This window comes from Phallusia mammillata, chromosome 7, assembly GCF_965637545.1.
Source record: "Phallusia mammillata chromosome 7, kaPhaMamm4.hap1.1, whole genome shotgun sequence".
In the NCBI taxonomy this organism is placed as follows: Eukaryota; Metazoa; Chordata; class Ascidiacea; order Phlebobranchia; family Ascidiidae; genus Phallusia; species Phallusia mammillata.
In genome coordinates this window covers 3,543,009-3,566,312 of record NC_137258.1, presented here as the reverse complement: position 1 = coordinate 3,566,312, position 23,304 = coordinate 3,543,009, and the positions used below count along the sequence as shown (strand labels likewise).

At 37.1% G+C, this 23,304-nt stretch overlaps 3 protein-coding genes across 3 annotated transcripts; all 3 read right to left on the bottom strand.

The window, feature by feature from the left end:
* Positions 1–673: 673 nt before the first annotated feature.
* Positions 674–6,715, bottom strand: LOC145238275 (kelch-like protein 13). Its single transcript, XM_080101395.1, has 12 exons — positions 6,564–6,715; positions 5,905–6,122; positions 5,307–5,479; positions 4,933–5,072; positions 4,583–4,729; positions 4,173–4,296; positions 3,645–3,780; positions 3,123–3,279; positions 2,647–2,839; positions 1,925–2,106; positions 1,616–1,754; positions 674–1,182 (listed from the first exon to the last, which is right to left on the bottom strand). The coding sequence occupies exons 1-12, from the start codon at positions 6,635–6,637 to the stop codon at positions 1,006–1,008; spliced, it is 1,860 nt and encodes a 619-aa protein (XP_079957521.1). The 5' UTR covers positions 6,638–6,715; the 3' UTR covers positions 674–1,005.
* A 2,634-nt stretch (positions 6,716–9,349) lies between these two features.
* LOC145238276 (uncharacterized) lies at positions 9,350–13,082 on the bottom strand. The gene is made up of 5 exons (XM_080101396.1): positions 12,925–13,082; positions 12,326–12,640; positions 11,770–11,832; positions 10,724–10,849; positions 9,350–10,146 (listed from the first exon to the last, which is right to left on the bottom strand). The coding sequence occupies exons 1-5, from the start codon at positions 13,001–13,003 to the stop codon at positions 9,743–9,745; spliced, it is 987 nt and encodes a 328-aa protein (XP_079957522.1). The 5' UTR covers positions 13,004–13,082; the 3' UTR covers positions 9,350–9,742.
* A 3,392-nt stretch (positions 13,083–16,474) lies between these two features.
* On the bottom strand, positions 16,475–22,645 carry LOC145239627 (phosphatidylinositol 3,4,5-trisphosphate-dependent Rac exchanger 2 protein-like). Its single transcript, XM_080102995.1, has 8 exons — positions 22,404–22,645; positions 20,661–20,891; positions 19,933–20,037; positions 19,702–19,815; positions 18,929–19,147; positions 18,447–18,509; positions 17,912–17,997; positions 16,475–17,737 (listed from the first exon to the last, which is right to left on the bottom strand). The coding sequence occupies exons 1-8, from the start codon at positions 22,560–22,562 to the stop codon at positions 17,554–17,556; spliced, it is 1,161 nt and encodes a 386-aa protein (XP_079959121.1). The 5' UTR covers positions 22,563–22,645; the 3' UTR covers positions 16,475–17,553.
* Positions 22,646–23,304: the final 659 nt, after the last annotated feature.

Genomic DNA, 23,304 nt, shown 5'->3' with positions numbered 1-23,304 from the left:
AAAGTTCTGAATTAAGCCCTGTCTATGTCCACACATTCAAGTACAAAACAATAAAATTAGATGTTTTTCTGTTTATTTTATTTTGCTGCACGTTTAGAAGTAGAGTCATAGGCTGCCTTAAAACATCAACTTTCTTCTTTCATTGCTTACTCACTTTTCCAAGTTCGCTGTCTTGGTTACAGTTGCCAGGTATCACTCAGGCCACATGCGGCGCAAGAGAGCGAGTGTTTAAGACTTCGGTCGATATACGATGCAACTCTGTCAAGAAAACCTCCCATATTTTGTAACACCCTGTGATTTTTTTACTTCTTCACTTTCAAATGAAAACTAAGACCTAGTTTTTTTTCTGTCTTCTTCACATAAAAAGTTTTTTTTGATCAAAAGCCAGTCAAGCGTAACCGGTTGCGCTTTTTTGATTGTTGTGCTGTTTTCTTGCCTTGGTGTTTTTGGTTTATTTATTAGACTTTTTCTGGCAAATTCTTTTCCAAGTTCACCCAAGAAACACCAGGAGTGTTGTCAAAACCAAGTACGTTATGTTTTTGTACAATTAAAACATAGGCAAACTGTAATATGGTGCTGGTATTGATTTGTCAATATCATCTTACTTTCTAAACTTATTTTGTTTCATCTGATTAAGATTAGCTATGGTTCTATTCTACACTGAAACACGAAGTGGCTTGAAAGCTCATTTATTTACAGTAGTGGCGAAAAAACAAAAACTGTTTGCAATAAAATAACGCACATCAACAAAACCAAAATCATTTTTTATCTTTTTGTAGAAGTCGTGTTTTTATGACTGTGTGCAAAGAAAGTCAATGGGCAAACGTGTACGTCACCTTTGTTTTCATGACTTTTAGCACCATTTTTCTTAAATTTTTAAACACTACATCTTTATTAGAAAATAAAGGCACACATAAGTTTAAACTTGAATTGCAAAATGATGTTTTGACATTTGTTTTCAGTTTGACCAATCTTATCAACGAGGCTTTTGTTTTACGAAAACTATTATCGAACAAGGTGGTGCGGCAAGGTTAGCGTGCAAAGTCTAAGACCCGCCAGACCTCTAGGCAAGTTTCCTACTCTTTCCCATTCGTCCTTTTCTGGCTCGTAGGTTTGAATCACTTTGATACATCTTCTTGCAGACCAGCAGTAACCACCGACGATGAACACCTTGTTGTCGAGCTGAGGCAAGTAAAAACACGACATTTGTATGGGTCAGTAACATATTACTTGAAAATTTATAATATGATGAACGTTAAAATATATTTGGTAATAGCATAGCATAACATGACATTGTTATTGTAACACACGCTAGCTTAAGAAGTATAGTTAAAGAGTCGGCATTTGTTACGTTACGCATCTATTTAGGCCAAGTCTACATAAAACACGAGTTGTCTGCAGCTGGTGTAGGAAAAAAACCCATACATTTTTACAAACTAGAGAGATTTAACGCGAATTTGATTGGCCAAATTTAAAAAACAGATTTTGGGTTGCAAAATTTAAACATAATATTGCAAGCTAAAGTTTTGCAGGCTACCCACGGCCAATGCCCCTGTTTTCTATGTCTAACTTGTATAATAAAATATGGTGTTTTAAAAAAAAATTTTCGTCTTACCACGCAAGCTCCAGCCTCGCTTTGTCCCATTGAAATCGGGGTGACGTTTGTCCACTGATCGAAATCTGGACTGTAAACTTCTGTTTCCAATACATCAATACGTTTGTTGATTCCTGTGTTGCCGCCGATGACGTAAATCCTAAAAAGTCAAATTGGTCCATGTTATCTATGAATAATCAATTTTAAATCGGTACACAGAAAAAGTGAAAGGGAAAAATTCCATAGATAACGTCATATCTATGGAATAACCATTTTGCACATTTTTTTACTACAAGCACCATTTCCTAAAACCAATAACATTGAACTTACTTCTCTTTGAGCGTACATTGACTATGCCAGCCTCTTGGCGACTGCATTGGTGATCTGCGCTCCCAGATATCATGCTTTGGGTTGTAACACAACATTGCGTCACTGAAATGACCGTCACTGAATCCACCGCTCACGTAAAGTTTGTCGCGATGCACTGAACCGTTGTGATCACACAATGCATTCTGTGAAAATATTTTCCGTTAAAATACACTTTCTTGACATCTAAAGTAGATGCATTCACAATCAAAATCAGGGAGTCGAACCGGAACTGAACCCGAACCCGCAAACCGGTTTGAGCGGTTTATTTCATTAAACCCGAACGGAACCCGAACCGCTAAATACGATTTCCTAAAAACCCGGACCGGAACTGAACCAGTAAAAATGCAGCCTGTATTAGATTTTGCGATTAACAGTGATATGGCGTATCAAAAATAACAATTACACGGTCAAAATTATTTTGGAGTTTGATAAGGCCAGGTAGAATTAAAAATTTTAATTCTTAAAATCGAACGAATGGAATTTTGAACCGGTTTGAAAAACGCAAACCGGTTTGGACCGGATAATTCGCTTAAACCGGAACAAAAAATATACATTTTTTGAAACCCGAACCCTCCAAAACAGTAAAGCCGAACCGAACCTGAACCCATATGACAAGCGGTTCGACTCCCTGATCAAAATGTTGCACATGTCGAATTGTCCGCTATACGCGACTCTTTTTTTACCTGGGTTGAGGCCACGTACTTCCAGCGATCCTCTTCAACGCAGTAGCACTCTACAGAGGACAGGCGGCCAACAGAGTTAACTCCCCCAACAGCGTAGAGTCTGTTGTAAGCCGGAATGGCACTAACGTGGAAACCAGCTCTGTGCTCGTTCATGCTTGCTATCTTCATCCATGTGTTGAAACGGGGATCGTATCTAAAAGGATACGTTTTATAGTCCAATTTTAAATCATATTAACATAGCTTTGGCACAAAAGGCCATACGATATTCCAATGTGGCAGAAGAATTCAAGTATATCCAGGTTTGAATTGACGGCTTTTTGTGGTTTTAAGGTATAATCAGAAAACCTGGTTTCAATATTATGTATCAATATTTTCGAAAGGGTTTAAGGGGAAAATCCGATAATGCACACTTGCAAGAATGTTGCTGCATAAGGCAGTAATAATAAGAGTTCATTTTGTTTCTTAAAGATGTTTACCTGGTGACTGTTGAGACAGAGGTCTTGCCACGTTCCTCAAAGTGATTTTGGCCTCCCAGGACGTATAAAAAGTTATTAAGGACCGCGACACAATGGGAATGCACGCCGGTATCCATGCTCGGTAGCAAAGTGTAAGCAGTAAGTTCGCGATTGAACACTAAAAAGATACAAGGTAATGAAAAAATGAAGCATTTTATTGATATTTTTTATATGGTTTGAGAATTTTAAAAGGGGTTAATACAGTATAAATTAGGCACTGGGTTCATTACGCGTGTTGCATCACATACAAAAATACAAATAGTCACAACTACAAAAAGTCTTTACAATGCTAGATTTCTATTATGTCCTACCGTGAAACCTAAAAAAGTTACTACTTTACAAGTCACAGAACGCGACATACATCGATCTTTATCAATAATTTTAAATTTTTAAAACAAGCGTGTTTGGTCTTCTTGCAATGGATACAAGATATGTTTCTATACTTTGATGTCAACTCATGACTTTGAATCAAAGGAAAAGTACCTTTAAGTTGATTTGAGACTTCATCAGTATTATCTGCCCCGCCCAATACAACCAATCTTGTGTCGCTGGATCGAATTCTTGTTCTCGCTGATGGAACGATAGGTTGAGAGTGTGGAAGCATGTGGTAACTGCTTGCCTGCGAAATACGATGATAGCTCATATGACTTATGTTGTCTAAAAAGTCCATCGACACTAGGTTTTCAGTCAGTTTCTCGAGGTTGGCTTGAGTTCAGTTGGTGTTTTTGTGTGTTCATACGTTAACAAAACGTGCATGTTGTTTGTTATACCCTTGTACAAAACATTTTGTTTGCACAAGGTTAACAAACAACCGTGGAACAATGCTTATCAGCTTTGACTAGCGTAGATCACAAGATGTAAAGTAGTGAAAACAGTAGAGTTAAAACATTACGTCTCAAGGTGGTAGTGACTCATGAAATTCTTAGCGTAATTTAGGTCCGCACTCAAGCTTTTGAAACATATGTTTTTAACGGACTAGCACCGTTTGTGAATTATGAATGCTTTACATACCTCCAAAAGCAAATCGTTGCATTTCGTTCTCATAAAGTCCACCACATTTACATGTACCATAAGATCACGTGGCGGCATCAGTGGAAATCGAATCTTCTCCATAAGTTTGCGAATAAAAGCTTGCCTACAGAAAACAAAACCATTTTTACATTTTTTTACTGAGATTAAGGCTACTCTAGGTAGAAATTCCTGTTAAAGTTTAATGTCTGAAACTTGGGGCAAGCACAGACTGCTCGTCCAAGTACCTATTTTGTCTTAATGGCATTGGATTTTGTTTGCGAGTGCCAATACGAATCTCGGGTATTTTTGTTATGACATGGTTTGGGTCAAACGGCACACACAGTTTGGTCACATGACAATAAATTGACAGTATTGAAGAAGTGTTAGCATTTGATGTTGTCTAGTGGTACCTGGAGTGGTCGTACATAATCCACTTGAGGGTAGCAGCGAACACATCGAGTTCAGACATGACTTTGAGGTCGTTACTGTCCAAAAGAAAGCTCATGTTTTCGAACGTAAGCTTCTGTAGTTGGTTGGATTTTATGAAATCTGGAAACCTGCGAAATTCATTGTTTACTATTATGCAAGAGTTCCAGAATTCAAAGCATTTCTGGCATTTAAAAAATGTTCATAGGGCAATTTTTATTGCTCGGTTTTCGGATCGTAACGTAATCAAACTTAAAATTTTAGGCTTGGTTTTGTATTGTTAAAAATTTTAGATGCTGAAAATGTTTTTGTGCACTTTTTTGTGTTAGTTTACCTGTCCAACATGTATTTGTAAGCTTTTTCTTCAAGTTGGGCCATGCTAAACACCTCAGCAATGTGAATAATGTCCACACATGTATTGACATCGACTGCTGATATTAGAAATTCCATACAGAAGTCGAGAACTGGTTTAATCTGCAATACATCGTATTAACAAATTATTTCGAACGTTACTTGACCTTTTGTCTATATATGCCTACTTGGATAGACAAAAAAACGTTTGTTCACATAAGAAATTAACTGGCCCCTATAGTCGAAAACAGAATTACGCTAAATTTGTGTATGTTTTAAAAAGCGTTAAAAACAAAGGATTTTTCGATATGTCGCTTTGTGACCTTGAATAACCTCGTGTGACCTCGAGAAACCCACCTGCATGTGTCGTGCCACTGCTAGGATGTTTTGTACCGATTGCATGTTGATGGGTAATTTTCCGGTGTACATAAACTCCACGATGTGTTTCAGTCCATCACTGCTGATACCCCGAAGTTCGATGGATTCCGAAAACCAGGTGTACTTAGCACCTTCGTTGCGACCAATCTGAGCTGTTAAAAAGTGTTGATTCAGGAAGTGTCAGTTTTTAGGATTGCGGAAGTATGCTGTAGTGAGAATCGCTTGCTTTGTGGAGAATTGTTTTCTCTGTTCCCTGCCTTTAGTACTTAAGTAAAACACTATAGGTGTACGAGCGGCTTGTTGCACAACGTAACAAAGTTTGCGTCCCTTATAACTGTTGGACATTGTAAAAGTTAAACATTGAAGTCATTATGTTCGACCTTTTTTAACTGCTAAAACATATGTAAACGATCACACAATATATTTTTCTCAGGGAAGATTGTATGGTCGCCCGGTTGGGCATATAATATTCTCCTTATATTATGTTTTTTCATATTTGCACAATTTCAATCCAGAGGCGCACTCTTAACGGCGTGTCCAGTGGCTAATATTCCCAAATCATACAATTTCTTCTTACCATTTTGATTGTCTTTCGTGAACATCTCGCGGAAATAAGGGCTGCATGCGGCAAGCAGAGATCGGTGTACAGGATAGCGGGTATTCCCCGCAATGAGCGTGACGTCACATAGAAGGTTTTCGGACCTGAGACCGTTAAAGCCGTCCAGCAATGCGTTGTTGTAGGCGCTGGAAGTATACACCGTTTCTGGGAAACCACCCTTGAGTTGCGAAAATGTACTGTATGGAAAATAAATAGGTTTACATTTCAGTACTCGCTTATGCAATTCCTTGAAGGGGTAAAAATGGCAGTACATATGCAAATCTACTTTTGATTTGTTTAGCGCAACGTTTTTGAAACCTCCACCGATCTTTTCAGCCAAGACTAAATCTTATTTCCGTTTTGGGAAATTGGTTATATTAAGTCAGAGCCATGTTATTTGGGAGATTTGCGTCCATTTTCGTCTGACATTTTTCTCAATCCTACTTCATAGTTGCATGTTGTATATGAATTGTATGTTATATAGTTGTCTATTTCTCAACTGCTGTAAATCATGAAAAAATGACTTGAATTTTGCGCATTTTCAAACCATTTGACCGTCGAAATTTCGCTCTGTGAATAGTGGTTTGACACATATCGCTTTTAAGATGTAGTATAGGCATTATTTGTGCCTGTTTTACCTGTCAGTTGTGGTGGGAAAACTTGACACAGACGAAGAATCGGTCGACGGCTTCACCATCAGTTTTGCCGACATGGTCTTTCAGGCTTAAAAATGTTTTGTAACTTATACCACGTAGTTGCTGGAAGATGAATGAAAAAAGTTACGTGTTGACCCTGCACTGACACCAATGCCCGCTTCCGCTAAGAAACCACGGCTGATCACACTTTGAGCCTTAAAGTTTAGAAGTACAGCTATTTTAAGCAACATTGCGTGCTCGAAACAAATTCTGTATCTGCACCCAGTTCCATCTGGTAGAGCTTAAGAATTTTCTTTTTGATAGGAAATTGGCGGTTTAATTAAAATTATTCATACATTTTGTCCTTTCCTGTGTCTCAACTGCATCTCCCTGAATTTTTTTGCACATTTAAACTGAAAAGACATCATGACATTAGCTTAACTTCTCGAAACAACAACTAGTATTTTGTTTAGCATTACACCAGTTGAACGAAAAAAATTATTAAATATGCAACCTGGTGGACGAAACGCCTGTTCAGTATTTTCTATGACATTAGCTTTCCCAAGGTTTGATTGCAAACAAGTCCTGCTCAATAGAATACCAATGTTGTAAGAAACAATACACTTTGTTTTGTTATTTTCACAAATCGTTTATATTTTAATACAAAATTCTTAGCTTTGCCTGCAAAATGTTAGACCATAACCTTGTATATCCCTGAGCTTTTAGCACAATTCAAGTCGCAACTGTGTACCATTCCAAACCAATCACTTTGCGCGATAGAGGCGAACACGTCGGAATTTGCTGTCTAATGCCCTCAGGTCATGCTTCGTCTTCTGGCATTTAAATATGGCGAAACACGTTCAGCTGGTTTCGTGTGCTGTGACGTGCAAATCTGACGCCGTAATTCGTATCGTAATTGTTCACTTGAAAAATGATACTGTGTCAATAAGTGGGGTTGATTGTGTGTGTTGCTGTGAAAATTTCCGAATCAAGATGAAACATTATGTTTGTTGTGGTGCAGTATAATTCTGGTAAAGATCCAAATTATTTAAAACTTTAAAATCAATTGTGTCAAAAACGGTGGTAGCATTGGCAATTTTTTATTAGAGTCTTTCATGTGTATTTACATACCACAAAGTTTATTGGCATCACACGTTTCGTCTTTTTGATGTCTGTAACCCTTGTACGTTAACTTTCAGAGATGTTTTTGATCACTCAATTTTTTCCACTCCGTTTTTGTTAACTATTTAGGCCCAATGCCATTCCATTGCAAAGATAACAGCAAATTTGGTCGCCTTAATGACTCTTTTTGACACTATATGTCAGTAAACTCATGTTTTGGTTGTTTTTGCGCTTTTTGGCAGCGTGCTGAGCATAAAGTGAAGAATTTTTTTTAAAAAGTGCCTCTATCTTGGCGAAACGACCAGGTTAAGTTATCCACGAGGTGTCGCAGGAGTCGACAATATGTAATAATATGTTTAGCTATGTTTGTTTTGGTCATTATGTAAAGATATAGTTAAATGTGAGCTAAAATAAAATGTGAAATTAACATGATGTTAAGTCAAAAACATGTCCGGGTTGGTATTAATCTTTACTCGCTTTGTGTTATGTGTTACCAACGACATACGTTCGTTTTGTTGTTGTATTAAACTTATTTCCATTTCGGTATACATATGCAAATGTCGGTGAGTTGTGCTTCAAAGCATAAGCATCCAACGTTCAGCATTCTCTTGCTTTGTATTTCACGTTTTGTTTACTGAAATGCTTTCAAGTCAACAGGAATTTCCGTTTAATTGACCGCCTTTGTCCTTTGTTATTTTGAGTTTTGGTTCCTTGTGTTGACAAAGGTTACTGCTGCTGCTTGTGCAGGCGAACGATGACGTCATTATGACGAACCGGGAAGCAGCCTAAGGTTAAGGAGAATGACGTGTTACCCTGCTTTGTTTCCTTGTTGGAAGGGCGTTGTCGTTCTTTCCTAAAGTCGTTTTGTAGCGCTTTGAAAACAATGAGCGACATTTATGACAATTGCGTTCAACTAAGGGCGATGATCTTACTTTTTTGAAATTTGCAAACATAGTAACTAAAACTGTGCTTACAAAACTACGGAAACCTTGCTCAATTTAAAGCTTTTATATGAAACAAACAGTAGGAAAGAATTTGAAAATGTATTTACAATGTTATGTACAAAAAGATAACCCTTAATCACAGTTCATAACCACTTTTAAAATCATAAGTTTAGTTTTTTTGCGTTGAAAAAATGTTTCTGCCCTTTTTGTGTGTGAGTGTATGCTAAACATTTGTTTAATTATGGCAAATGGTTTATGGTTAAAAACAAGTATACAAAATGCAGAAGACAGTTGGCGCAAACACTTACTCAAAACAAGCTAAATTTTGAAAACGATGTGTACAGCATGATATAACTTGAAATGAACAAACAAATAGGTTTCAAAACAGGGTTTTGCGGTAGCCAGGCTACCTTGATGCAAACTGCCAAGAAAGTAGAAAAAATGCTAATCACTTACAAACACTTAAAGTAACGATTATACAATGACAAAGGTATTTACAATGCCCTGTGGGCAAAAAGATAGTAACATCGTAATGTAAATGCAAGCGGTGCTCCGCAAACAGCGGTAAAATACAAACAATTAGAAACGTTGTACATTTTAAACGACAAGTAATATACAGTAAAAGTTACACTTCACTTGTGGCCAGGCCTGTTGGTTAAAAAACGCAATATAATACGATTGGCGCAAAAATTGTAGGTTTTCTACTGTAAATAAAAAGTTTTTTTTACAATTCAGAGTAACAAAAATCTTTTAAAATTCGCAAAAACTTTGGTTATTATGTGGAAGATTTTATTTTTAAACTGTTGGATTTGAAAAAAACAAACAATATACTTGGTACACAAAATTGTAATCTCCTAGATAAGCGCAGAAACTTGTTCTTAAACTTTTTAAAAGTGCTGTTTGTGCAAATAAATTAAATAAGATTTTTGAAACCGTGAAATATCGATCTTAAAGAGCAAATTTTATCAAACAACAGTGGATATAGACTAGATGGGTGTCTGGCTATAAATACAGAGTTTTCTTCATGCTTGATAAGATGCTGTCCGCCTTAATAAAAAAGCACATTGTGCTCTGCCGTTAAATAAGTGCTTAATGCTTTAGTTTCACCTATGGGCCCTAAGTAGAAGCTATAGGTGCTAACAAGGTTGGTTTCATCACCGTGGAATTATTAGGCGCTGTGACCGATATTGGCGCCGTAGTTGACATCACTGTTGTATTTGGTGCAGGGGAAGTTGTCATGGCCATCGTCGATGCTGCTAATGTAGTGGCGTTTGTAGCTGGTGTTTGGGTTGTTGTGTTGATTGTTGTCATTTGTGTTGTAGTCATGGGGGAAATTGTTGTAGCAACCGGTGGAGTTGTGGTCAACTGCATCGTTGCAGTGGTTGGGACGGTAGCGGGGGTAGTGGGGACGGTAGTTGTGGCCATTTTTGTAGTAATGGTTGTGGTACTCATTGCTGTTGCAAGTGTAGTAGTACTTCTCCCACCTGTTCCTGCAGTATCTCCATTTGGAGTTGGACTGGCTGTAAATATTATGTATAAAATAGTAAGAGTTCAAATTCTGTTCCGGACAATCTATCTGTTTTTAGGTCCAGGGCACACAGCCTTTGCTATTTCCGACCGAATTGCACTTGACGGCTGCCAGTTACCAACTAAGATAAAAAAAGTCTGTAGACGTATCGGTTTTATGAAAACTCTAATCTTTTTCGACCCAAAAAGTCCTTTTAGCCCAGTTTAGAAGCTCGACCAGTTTTTAAAAGCTAATATAAGTGTATATATATCTAACAAAAGCAGAGTTACTAATTTCAGGGCCTGGGAACATGTATTGTAACATACAAATGTGCTGCCGCAAAAATTTGTGTCTGTCCAGTATTAATATATTTTTCTCAGTTTGTTGTAGAAAACTTCTATTACAGGTTTTGAAATCGCTTACTTGCCAGCAAACGCAAAGCATAGGCTTAGGCAGCTAGTTTTTTATGTGAAAGTAGTAACAAAATTGTATAGAGTGGTTAAAATTGCAGTAAGGACGTTTTGGTATACAACTAATTAATCCATTGGTACCTATAGGTCTGCCTTGGTGTGTATTTGAATAGTTGTTACCTGATAGAGATACAATGAGCACGATGATTACTATGATAAGTAAAACGATGATAATTCCGATTATAATTTCCAGTTTGTATTTTCTCCATATGTCTCCCCATCTAGACCCGCCTCCTCTATAACCAGCTGTAAAACATTTTTTTGGTTTTTAACGCAAAATCAATTGTTTCTTTAGTATTTTTAAAGATGTTTTTTAGTGTATTAGAAAGCTTCATAACACCCCGGTTTTACCAGATATTTTTCCAAAGTCACTAGATTTTCAACATCTGATTTTGTGGCAACTGAAAGTCATTAAAAAATGTCAAGAGTGGATTTATCCAATTTACGACGCTAAAATACAATACAACAGGGGTTTGCAGCACACTAACTGAGTAAACACCAGAACAAAGTAGTGTCGAATATACATTTCAAACTGTCATCTTTTGTGCAAAGAGTTTTTGCGAACAATTCTCTAACAAAAGTGCGCATCAAATTTGGGTGTTAGCCGTTTAATTATTATTTTATTTAATTAAAAAACAATTAAATTCCCAAGTTTATTGAGGAAATTAGCGGCCGAAATAGACGTAAAAAGCGACATGCTTTATTATTCAAAAGTTTTGGCGAATGCTCATGCCATCATCAGTGATATGAGGGGCCTCATGTCGCTTTTTACGTCTTTTGGGCCGTTATACACCTCCTTAAACTGATGAACAAATCCGTGTACAGTGTTCCAAATAAAATTTTCGTTGTAAACATTATCTACAGGTGGATTTTTTTTAAAGCGTTCAATGCACGCTTTACCAAAATCTAATGTAAAACACACGTAGCCCAGCGATTAACACGGTTACAAAAGTGAAAGTGTTTATTGGATCTTAAAAATGTTTGTTACTTGATGGTTCAATATTGGTTCAACACCAGAAACCACTGTTGTTAATCATTTGTCTAAGACGTAACAACTTGAACCCGTGGCTGTCTCACGCACACACGTCTTGCCTCCCCTGAACAGATGTTGTATATTTACGAAACCTAACCCGAAATAAAAATAGTTGGTCCAAGTAAGTTTTTACCTTCGAGGTCTCCATTTCCAACATGTCCGCTTTGACGCTCGTCAACAGTCAATGGGGCTACTTCTGTAAAAAAAAGTTGCGGCTGGTTAACTCTGGGTGGCGTACATGTGATTTTGTGGCGTATTAGACACTGCTCTCAATTTGTGGCACTTTTTTTTGTTTGTCCCAAAGATCCAAGTGAATATTCATGCAAGATAATGAATAATTGCTATTTCCGCGTTGCAGCATGTCTCACAACGTTTTCTATAATGATAATAACAATCGTTCACAAACAGGTTTACTTAACACGCCCATAAAACACTTTAAGTCGTTAATTCCATAGAATGCTGCATTGAGATAATTCCCTATTATTATTAGTTGTCTGTGATTTCGGCCTAAATTTTAAAATAAAAACTTTCACTTTTGCTAAGATTGCTAAAAGTAAAAAAAATAATAATTGCCATAGTTACTTTAAATACTTAAAATTTCAAAAAAAGATCACACAAAAATGTGTTAAGAACTTCTTGTTTGCAAAAATATCCTTGTCTTGTAAAAAATAACTCTATGCATCCCTTACCTTTAGTAGCTGCCTGAGCTGGAGCTTTCTCTTTGTCCTTGTCTTCTTCATCACTGTCCTCCTCATCATCATCATCATCATCATCATCATCATCATCATCATCATCTTCTTCTTCTTGCTCTTCCTTACCATCCGTGTCATCATCATCATCACCGCCACCAGCTCCACCCGCGTCCCCGTCTTCTTCCTTTTCATCCTTCGAGTCCCCGTCACCTTGCTTGGTGTCTTCAGTTTTCTCATTTTCTCCCTCTTGCTCTGTGGATTGCTGAGAAGTTCCAGCCTCCTCCTGTTGCTCTGTGCTCTTCTCTTTATCATCTGAAAAAGCGCAGTTTCGTATTTTGAATTTGGCAACAACCATATACACAGCTTTATTCCTGAGTTGGTTAGCAGTTCATTCTTAGCCTTGGTTTATTATCATTTTTTTAGCTTTACTATGTTTTTATCAATTACATCTTGACGTTCGTGAAACGCCAAGCAAATTAGTTTTTGTCCATTTTCTGGCTGCGTAAAACCAAACGCAGAGCCTAAGTTCAGAATGAAACTACTTGCACACACATAAAATGAAAAAGACAAATTTAATGCTTTATAAAATCTAATACCATCTTCTTTGTATTCCTTTAACTCTTTCAGCTCCATTTCGTCACCTCCCGCTTGTTCTTGGCCTTCGTTATCGGCCATTTTCACTTGGCTTCGTGCAGAGACTTATTGCAAGATGATAATAGGTACAAATTTTATGCATCTAACGAAACTGCAAACAACAAAGCTAAACAATACCACAATAGACTCAAGTTTCGCTTGTGATGCAATGTCGTTTGTCATTCAGCTGTTTGTTTAAAAGAGTTCAAAAGCTTTCCATATTAATAGTTTTATACACAATCGATGCTAAGTGGATTTTCGTATTGTATTATTTTCACGGTTTAATCATAAAAGTTGTTTTATCATAAAGGGAACCCATCAACATATTTATTGTTAAAAAAACACGTGTTCATAATTCATGTTTGTATAACGGAACCTAAATTTGCATTGTTTTGTGCATATTTTCTGTAACTCTTTAATATCCTTTATCTTTTACTGTTAATTAAAAATACCAAATCTTACTTTCCCAGCCCTTAAAATAGGTTTTGTTTGTGCTTAACCGTATTTGGCCGTTAAATCATATTTCAGCAAACTGACGTCAATAACTGTGACTGTCTAACGTCAAGGCCTACTATTTGTGTAACACTTTCTAAAACTCAACAAAAACACAAATTCGTGTTCAATTGCAGTAAACAGTTCAACAAACGCTTGTAGCTTCACGTATCGAGATTGTTTGGTTACAAAACAAGGAAGGAAATAAGAACTAACCCACACAAACGACGACTGTGGGCAAGCTACCATATCGCACGGGCGTTGAAAGGTACTGATTAGTAGTAAATTAATTTGGTAGGCACCAAGACTGTTTCATGCGATGCGTAATACGTGGCCCGCCACAAGAACGGGCCTTGTCTCTGTAGGAAGTTACGTTGTAGGGATATTTGAAACGCCGCTCGGTTTCCCTGTAGTTAAATAAAATGTCAAATGTCTGATTTCCTGTTGTTTAAACAAATTCTGGAATTTGACAAGGCGATATTTTTAGCGAACCCACTACCTACATTTATGCCACCTAATTTCGATTTTCAAAGACATCCTTGGGTTAGCTTAAGAGGTTGTTATGCTGCACATAACTACAATCGTATCATATGGGGAAATAAGATAAAGCAAACTAACTTTGGTATGACTAACCAAAAAACCTCCCTATTGCTAACAAATCTTCTAACGAGTTTAATCTATAGTCACCGTCACTACCTGTAGCATCATGTAACGCGTCTTGAGCACTTTAAGTTTCCATGCAACCTCTTCTATACTCTGTTGTTTCGACTGCTGCTGTATTGTAATCTTATGTTAGCCGCCCACCCTTTGCCCATCATTAGTGTAGGCCGCTATGTACTGTTTTGATTTGCTACACAACCACACAGGTTCACAAAAAGACAAACTGTAATCCACAGCCGGTTGACCGTACGGCCACCACCAAATTTTCTAACAACATAAATTCGTTTTTATGTTGCTTAACCGTTTCAAAGTTGTAAGGGGGGCCCGAAACTCGAAATTTATTTTTGAACAACCAATCACGAAGTTGATAGAACTATCCCAGAAACGAGCCAGAGTGTGAAGTCATGCCCGAATCAAGTCCGTTTTGTCTAAACTCAAGCCCGGGCCGAACCTGGCCTGAAAAATCCGACCTACAACTCTTGAAAAGGTAGGGTCTGTCGCTCTTAAATCCATGCATAAATACGACGAAATACAAAGCGTCTCGTTTTTTGAACTTCACTTATTAACAAGGAATTGCAACAAAATGTTGGGATAACACATCAGTTTTCATCAAGTCTGTTTACGTGCGCTGTTTTTTCGCAAACTCCAAACTAATTGTTTTCAAAGTCGCGATTCATACTTTACAGTTATTCGTATCTTCATATGAATCATATCAGAAGCAACCTTCTATACCGCGATATACACGCATCCCAGATGCAACCTCTCATATCTAAGGTGACTAAGCTTGCCACGTATGATCTATAACGAGCTTCCTAAGACAACAACAGCTTCTTTGTTTACCAATGTTGGCATGCCATAAGCAGCGGTCTATGTATCTGCTAACCGGCTATAAATGACTTATCAGCCGAAGCAAATCATAGAGAGATAAAAATGCATCTTCTGCGACGACAAGGTTCAACTTGCTTGCTCCAAAAACTTCTGCATTATTTCGGGGTAGTTTCTGGAGGCCAACCCCTCGGTTGTCTTCACTTCCTGGTTAAGTTATCATGGCAGCAGCGCACACGGAAGTTCTGCCACTACATGCCTCATAGCACGATCGGATGACGCACTTTAGAAATTTTCGCTGACCACTTTCGCATGTATTCAAACTTTTCTGTGACCTGCACCACGTAGCGTTGTCCAACCTTCTCGTGTCGAGGCCTATGTACTTCCGTTGTTGCACTTTACATTCAAACACATATTAATTTTAATATTAGATTGTGTGGTTTGGTTGTTGAAATGCATAACGCATTTTCGTTCCGTTTATAACTGCTTGTATCCGTTGTAAAGGACTAATATTCTGCTATAATGTTTTTGATTGCGGTTTTTGTATTGTGTATAGGTTTCGTTTTGTAATATTGCCTTCGTCATAACGGCTGTTCTTTTTCGACGTGCCTCAATTCGCTACTTTGCAAGATACATTAGCTGTTTTTTTTCATAAACTAGCGAGGAATACCTAAACCTATACTAGAACCTTAACATGATCTTGCTGTTTACATTCGGTCAAAGCCTAAATCAAGAATATTTTTTACAGATTGTCAATACAGCTAACAAGCTAACCAAAATGAAAGCCTTTTAGCAAACATTTACTTTCGATGTGTTGTACGACGTCCTTGTGCGTTTGATATTTACAGTAAAAACAACGGCGATTTTTCAGCTTTTGACTGTAAGTTAGTATTTTTTGGGAAAACTGTCTCTTGCTTACCACTTTTGTTTTTGTAAGTCGAGACCAGGGCCTGTTGATTTTTATGACAATTTGACTTATAGCGTATAGTAAGCTTATTGGTTTTTTTACCTATTTAAGGGGTATGATTTATGTTCGGTGTGCAATAAAATGCCAATCTTTTGACGAGGTTTGTTTATTTACACTGATGTTTCGGAGACCTCTAGTGATTTTTAACAGGTTAGATCGTTTCAATTATTTTATCCACACTTGCAAGGTATTTAGGTAGTAAGTTATAATAGAATTTTCTCTGGTTACTTCTTTTAAGTCCATCAAACTTGATCTCTGGTTACATCTTTGCCTCGTTCTTGGAGTTATGACTGTTGGTACTTTTACCATGGTACCAATGCCAAGTTGATTGTGGGTTTTTTGGTGACGAGTTTTGTAGTCTTTTAGTTTCTTTTGTAACATTTTGGTGAACAAGCGATGTTTATTACAACGTGGCGATGCTATGTGAAAGGCAAATTAACATTTTTTTGCATCTACGGTAAAAAAATGCTCCAAAATCCAAAATACGCCAGCATATATCAGTAGTAAAACCATCACAACAGGGTACTCTCTCTCTCTCTCTCTCTCTCTGGGTTAAAATGCAAGAAACATTTCATAGCTTTGTATGATTTATTGTTGCGGTATACTTTTCTTTTTACAAAAGTGGCGTGCACATGCGCATAGATAAATAAGAAAGTAAATGTGTAAAAAAAATGAAAAGCAATAAAGGACATTCATTACTCGAAGGAATTGCTACGTCCATGCAGTGGCGCTATAGAGCCATATATTTTTCTCATATCTCGCTACAATCAAAAACGGTTGTTGTGAATGGTTAGTAACAAGGAATCATAAAGGGGAAATTTTGTACCTACTTTTTGCCACGTCAAGAATACAGAATTAAAAGTAGATCCTTGTCTTTTTCACGTATTTACGGCAATGGAAAGAGATATGCAATAATTATTGTGTAGCTAAGAAATTAGAGAATTGAGTTCTCACACATAAAATGCGAAACAAGTAAAAATATTAAATTTGTTTTGTAACTGGTTGCTAAATCACAAGGTTTTAATGCATGTACGATGTTCTTACGAAAGGCAATGTTTGAAAAAGTGGAAGCACCACATTAATTGCGTTTTCCAAATTTGACTTTCGTTTGCCTCGAGTGGCAAACAAAGCAGTGTGTTGTAGTTGGATTACTGTAGTCATAAAAAACGTTGGAGCGATGTGCATCAAGTTTTAAACATTGTAATTGCAAACCCCCATGCCATAATTCCAAGCAGTCGACAAGGCATTACAGAAAAATCAAATTTTGATCAACGTTAAAAGATTTCGTACTTGGACGATTTTAAATACATGATTGCTTTTAGTTTATAAAACGATTTGAAAACCTTGTATAGCACTAAATTCATCTTATTAGGGTAATGTCTTTATAAAGCATGTTGTTTTATGTAGACTTTGATGTAGGGTGGTACTAAATACCGTATGTTACCGCATTGTGTGTAAAGTGGGAGAATATAATCCTAACAAGGGTAAATAAGACCATTTTGTAGTGTCATCTCAATTACATACCCTCGCCCAACCCAAATAGCTCCAAAAATTGCAATTTTCGCATAAAATAAGTCCATTAAACTGCCTCGTACAGGTTTGCACCACATTTAAAAGTTCGCATAACGAATAAATATACATAAACCACTCAGCATTTGAGCAACTGTAAAACTGATGTGAGAGGCTGTTGAGCTGGGGCAGCAATAGCAAGTCTGGCTCGTTCTTCGGTGGAATGCGTGACAAAAATCTTCCAGGCGATTAGATTGGTCCATTCGGCTTTTTGACTCGCACTGATGGCGTACATGTAATATGTGCGCTCCGGGAACACCAACCTATGTGAAAATACAATGTTAACCAGTACTGTAGAAGTTAAATTAGCAACAAGAAAGGTTAAGATTGTATAAAAAGTTAAGAACGATCGAAATTACTAAAATATTCAGGACTGCTGTACACGTTACATTAGCAACAAAAAGAAAAATTTAAACTTTTGAAGACTACTGCCTTACCCAAAACAGTTTGGTTTTGATTGACTGTCGTTTTCAACAACTGCATTGCACTGGTGAATGTCCAGCGTAGTTAGAGCTTTTTCGTCCTGTGAATAAGTGTATGTTGTTGTGTATCTTGCAGGCTGTTATTGAGCAAACTGTAATGCCAAGCTATGTTGTTGCGTAATTTGCCATAGTGTTTCCTTTAATCTAATCTTGTCAACCTTTCACTAGTTTTCACAAGTCTTTCAAATTTTCCCTTAACGGAAAAACATCATCTAATGTAAATTTACAGATTTCGCAATTTGTGCAGCATGTTGTGTGTCTTGCCAGCATATAGCAGCAACGTTTTTCTTATTTTAAATTTCGTTATGTTCGAGACTCTATCTATATTTATAAGTTATTACAGATCTGTTTACATTCTTCGGTATGCGAAAGCCTGACCCAAAATGTTGATAAATACATCTGACAGACAAAACATAACGATCGAATTGGGTTGTTGTTTTTTTGGTTAAAGTTAAACTTCTGCTGTTCCACAAGTGATGATTTTACTTACTATTGGTTCATCGAAGTATTTCATTTCGTAGCCTCTGAGTGTAAACCATCGGATTTTCCAGTTCTGCAAGCGACAACATGTTTTTAGATACATACAATTTAGCTTGTGTTTCGTATATACGTTTTGCATTGCAATGTCTCACGAAATTCGATTCAGGTTTCGTATTTTTTGTCTGGTTTCCTTATAATTAAGACATAACTCTTATGTGATGGGAATTTTTGGTAGGCTATATGGGTAATTTCATACAGTTGGTAATTATAGTGTCCTTCAACAAAAATTCTAATGTAAATTACAAAACAACACTCTATCGATTGTAAAAAACACAATTATTTGCTTGTATTTGAATAGAGACACCATAAAAAACTGTAAATTGGTTGTCTCTTTTTAAACTTTCCGCTTATGTTAGAATCTATTTAATTTCTATAAGCTATCAAAGGCAGTAGTGACCTTTATGCGCCAACAACTCAATACGAGCTACCAACCTTGACACTTCCACCACGTTTAGTCAGAAATCCCTGTTTGTTGCACAAGCCCCTGTTGTCCCAAACTTGCTGAAGTTGGTCGCATATTTCGTAAGCACCCTGTAAGATATTGCCACGCTTGGTTGCCTCTATTGACGTCATCGCCCCGTGCGTAATCTGAATCGATGTGAATATATCATCAAGGTCAGGGTGAACGGCAGGGGTGAAAACCGCCAAAGTCTGTAAAATCACAAAAACTGAATCATTAAAAAATCATTTTCTGTGTTAAGTAACACAGCTCCGATAAACTTCAGCTTTAGTATTTTCATTAAAGTAGCCGTAAATTTGATAATACAACCGTTGTTGTTTTTTTTGCTTGACAGTAGGATCTTAATAAGCCATAATACTTGATGTATTGTTTTTGGTCCGGCTTTCATGTGCATAAAGGGGTTGTTTTGCAAATATTGTCTTCACTTGGTGACACTTTTCGTTCATATTAATACGCTGCATAGCAAAATCACTTGTCGGAAAAAAATGGCGACCACCTTTGCCTACCCAGGAGAGCATTTGGGTTTCGCAGTGGAATTTTAAACCGTTTGTCAGGAAGATGAACCGAACGGAGTCTTAGTTTTTGCTAGTTGTGTTTTACAATATCGTTGAAAGTTACAGAATCCATTAAGATTCAATTGCGCCTAACTTAACATGCCCATGAATGCATTCATTACTACTACTTATACTTTATAAAAACAGTTTTCCTAGAGTGTCAAGCTAAAGTAATGTAGGAGAATGTTTACCTTAAGTAATACGCGTAGTTTGCAAATGTGTCGCAGGGGCTCTGTAAGAATAGCGGATAACATTGTTGATTCGTTGGACGTTGTTTCTGCAAAAGGCCCCTCTATTGTCCATTTCTATAATAAATAGAAAAAACACACAAATTTATCGAAAAGTGAAACACAATTTGATAAGTATACGCTCTTCAGTTGTTTGAGAGCATAAATAAGGATGTAAACATTAAACTGACAAACCTGGAGATTTCGTTTAAGCGTTGACATTTGAATAAGATCGGCTGCCACTTTTTCTGCCCTGGCGTGATTCGCACAGTAGATTTCGTAAGTTCGAAACGAATCTCTCTGTAAAAGGAATGTAGCGCTAAAATATTCGTTTAGCATGAGACAGTTTATGTAACGTTGGTATAATGGGTAAACGTTCATAAGATAGATAAAGAAACAAATTGTTTTTGGTCAAAGGTGTCCTAAAATAGGTTAATTTGTGTTTTTTAGTAAATGCTACTACTCAAAGCTAAAGGTGAACTTTTCTGTGGTAGTTATACGAATTAGTTTTTCGTTTTTGCCATGCAAATGGGCAATTACTGACCAGTAACGCGTTATATGTCTGGTAAACAATAGCTAACAGCCTATAAATCACTAATGTCCACGGTAACGATTACAAAAACCGCGATAAATCATACAGCAGTAATTGCATTTGTTAGTGGTTTTAGCGCAAATTATTTCATACTTCCGCAAAAGATATCATTATACATTGAGTCATGTTGTTGAATCGATCAAACTTGTTACACACGATTTCAACGTATTTTTTACAGTAAAAGCCACGCCCAAACCTCTACGGCCAACAGAGGCTTTTAAGCAATTGGGGCCGTTTAACAGTTAAACCTATGTTGAGTATAGCCTACATATGTGATTCAAATTCTGGGATATTGTATAAAACCAGACACATCTTACATTTGGAAAATTACCATTTTAACAAATGTTTCCCCGATGTTGGACTCTGCCAACTTTCTGTAAAAATCTTCGTTTTTTTCCGCCTGATCCTTATTAGCCATTCCCACTGCTGACTCTAGGGATTTCAGTAAAGCCTTGTGGAATACCAAGATATCAGCCACGTTTCCGAACAGCGCCCTCACGTGACCGTCTTCCACCTCAAATTCGATTTGTTCGCAGCAATTTTCTAATTCAGTCTTCATAACCTAAATACGAAGGGCGTTTTTAGGTGTGGTACAAGTGATAAAAGATGAGAAACAACTAATATTGAATGTAAAACCATTCTGTGATTTGGAACACTATGGGGTAACAATTCGTCGTTTTGACATTACGCAAGTATAATGAATACGTTACATAATATAATTTGAGCCTGACTGGGAAAGGTGATATATTGATTCATGTTATCATAAAATTGCATTTGAAAGAGTTTTGTTTTTCATATTCTTGGAAGCCTTTGAACACCACGTTAATCACGGGTGCATTTTGACCCAGCCATTACCAGCATAAAGTCCCTACATGGCAACAGAAAGTCTAATTTCCGTTTTATAGGTGACGAGCCACTGTCTGCGTGAGCAGGCAAATGTGTACAAACCACACTTAATTACTAGGTTATAATCGCAAACCAGCCAAATGTATTTCGCAATGTTTCCTAATTATTGTTTTTTAACACTCCACTGGAATCATCAAATACACACAAAGTAACGTGTATAATTATTTTTGAAGATGCCATATTTTTCATCGATGTGATTATGTTAAAGAATGTATTGTATTTCAATACTATTTTTATGGTCAATTTCACAAAATGTGAGGGATATCTTCCAATACTTATCTAAATCTTTACAATGTCAGTGCTTTAAAGTTTCCTTCAAAGTTCCCATTTAGGTACAGTGTGATGCTCATAACATCACTAATAGCGATGCACTAACGAGCGCAACTTGTTTTGACAGTTTTACCCTTTCGTTCACCGACAGGACACCTACGTAGAGGCAAGTGGAACCGGAAGCTGCTTTTAATAAGTTGTTTTCATCATCAGAAAAGTAGGTGTTGTTAACGACATGCCAGGCAATGAAGTTTCGCTTTTGAGCGATTCTTTTCACACAATTTCACCGATACTGATCTTTCGTGAGAGGTTATTGCTTTAGGATTAGCAACCGAACAATTGGAACGTAGACAGTTAACTCATCATTCTCTCCACGAAATACCAGCCCTACTGTCCATAAAATGTTTTGGTGCATACAGCCTGTATTACAGGTCTGTCTTAGTGAGATTGGTAATAGCAGACCACTGCATAATTATTTCCTATACATGAGATCTGGAAATAACCCCTGGTTTGCTACTGGGGTCACGTTCTCATTACGTCACCACATGACGTAACGTATTAACTTCCCGGGTGAGGGTATTCGTAATTTTAAACCCGTGGTTTCTTTCGTGCAATAACTCAAAATGAAAGGCCGCATCGGTTCACCAATTAAATCTGTGAAGCTGCAAGTTACCAAACTTCTTTCTTATAGCATTGGGTAATGCGAATACGTCTGTTAATATGTTTTTATATTTGAAATATAAATTTCGGTCGTTTTCTCAAAATTTTATCCCTTAAATGAATACCTGTATTTAATCGTATCAATCATGGTACAGCGGCTTTCAGAGATGTGTGTTAAAACCAAAAAAATATCTTCCAAAATATCTGCACTGTCAGATATTTATCAGTTGTTACTTACATCTACTGCATAGTGCAGAACCTGTAGATAAGCCTTCTCTCGGTTTACAATTTCTTCCACAACGGTGCACCTGATTTGGGCTTGGTGACTCAGGTCTCCATAAGGGGATGGTTCGTTTTCTCCCTCCTGAGGAGAGGTTGACCCGTTCATCATTTTCATTGGATGGATCAGGCCTTGGTTTTAATAACAGTTTTATCAGGTCAAAAAACTTGTGCTGCAATGACAACAAACGTTCTGTTACAACAAAGAAACCTCTGTGTTTCAAAACGTATTGTAGGTGTTATCTAATCTGTTGTTTAAATTTGCAAACCCTCACGTTATGGGTGTGTAAACATAGGTTACCACTGACTTTCGTTTTTATCACATAAAATTGCGTTCAAACAAGAGCACTGAAACGTATTATCAGTGTCACGATTTCTAAAATCAAATTTCCATTGCTACAACAGTGGCTGTGTAAGGTTGCTGTAGCAAAATGTTTAATTTTGAACAGTCGGCCACTGCTGGTGTCATTAACACGCTGCCTCAACCAGCGTGCATTGCTTAAGTAGAACTGTGATGGTATTACCAAACATAGATATGTGCCCTTTTCACAGCCAAAAAAGTCAAAAAGTTGAAAAGTTAAATCAAAATACCCGGAACTTTGGCCAGAATCGGCTGATAACGTGTGGGCCTTTTTCACATTAGGAATGTGTCTTAGTTTTATTCTATTTCCTTTAAATCTATGCTAGCTTTGACTGGTGTAGACCTTTAAACCTATTGCTTCTGTACGTTTGCAGACAGCCAAATCTTTACACAAAGCATGCATGCCGCCAAATTTCACAGTTGTTACTCCGATAGCCAAGATTTTAATTACAAACGTTAAAATTATGGCCACTGCTCTGAACTTCACCACTTCGATTAC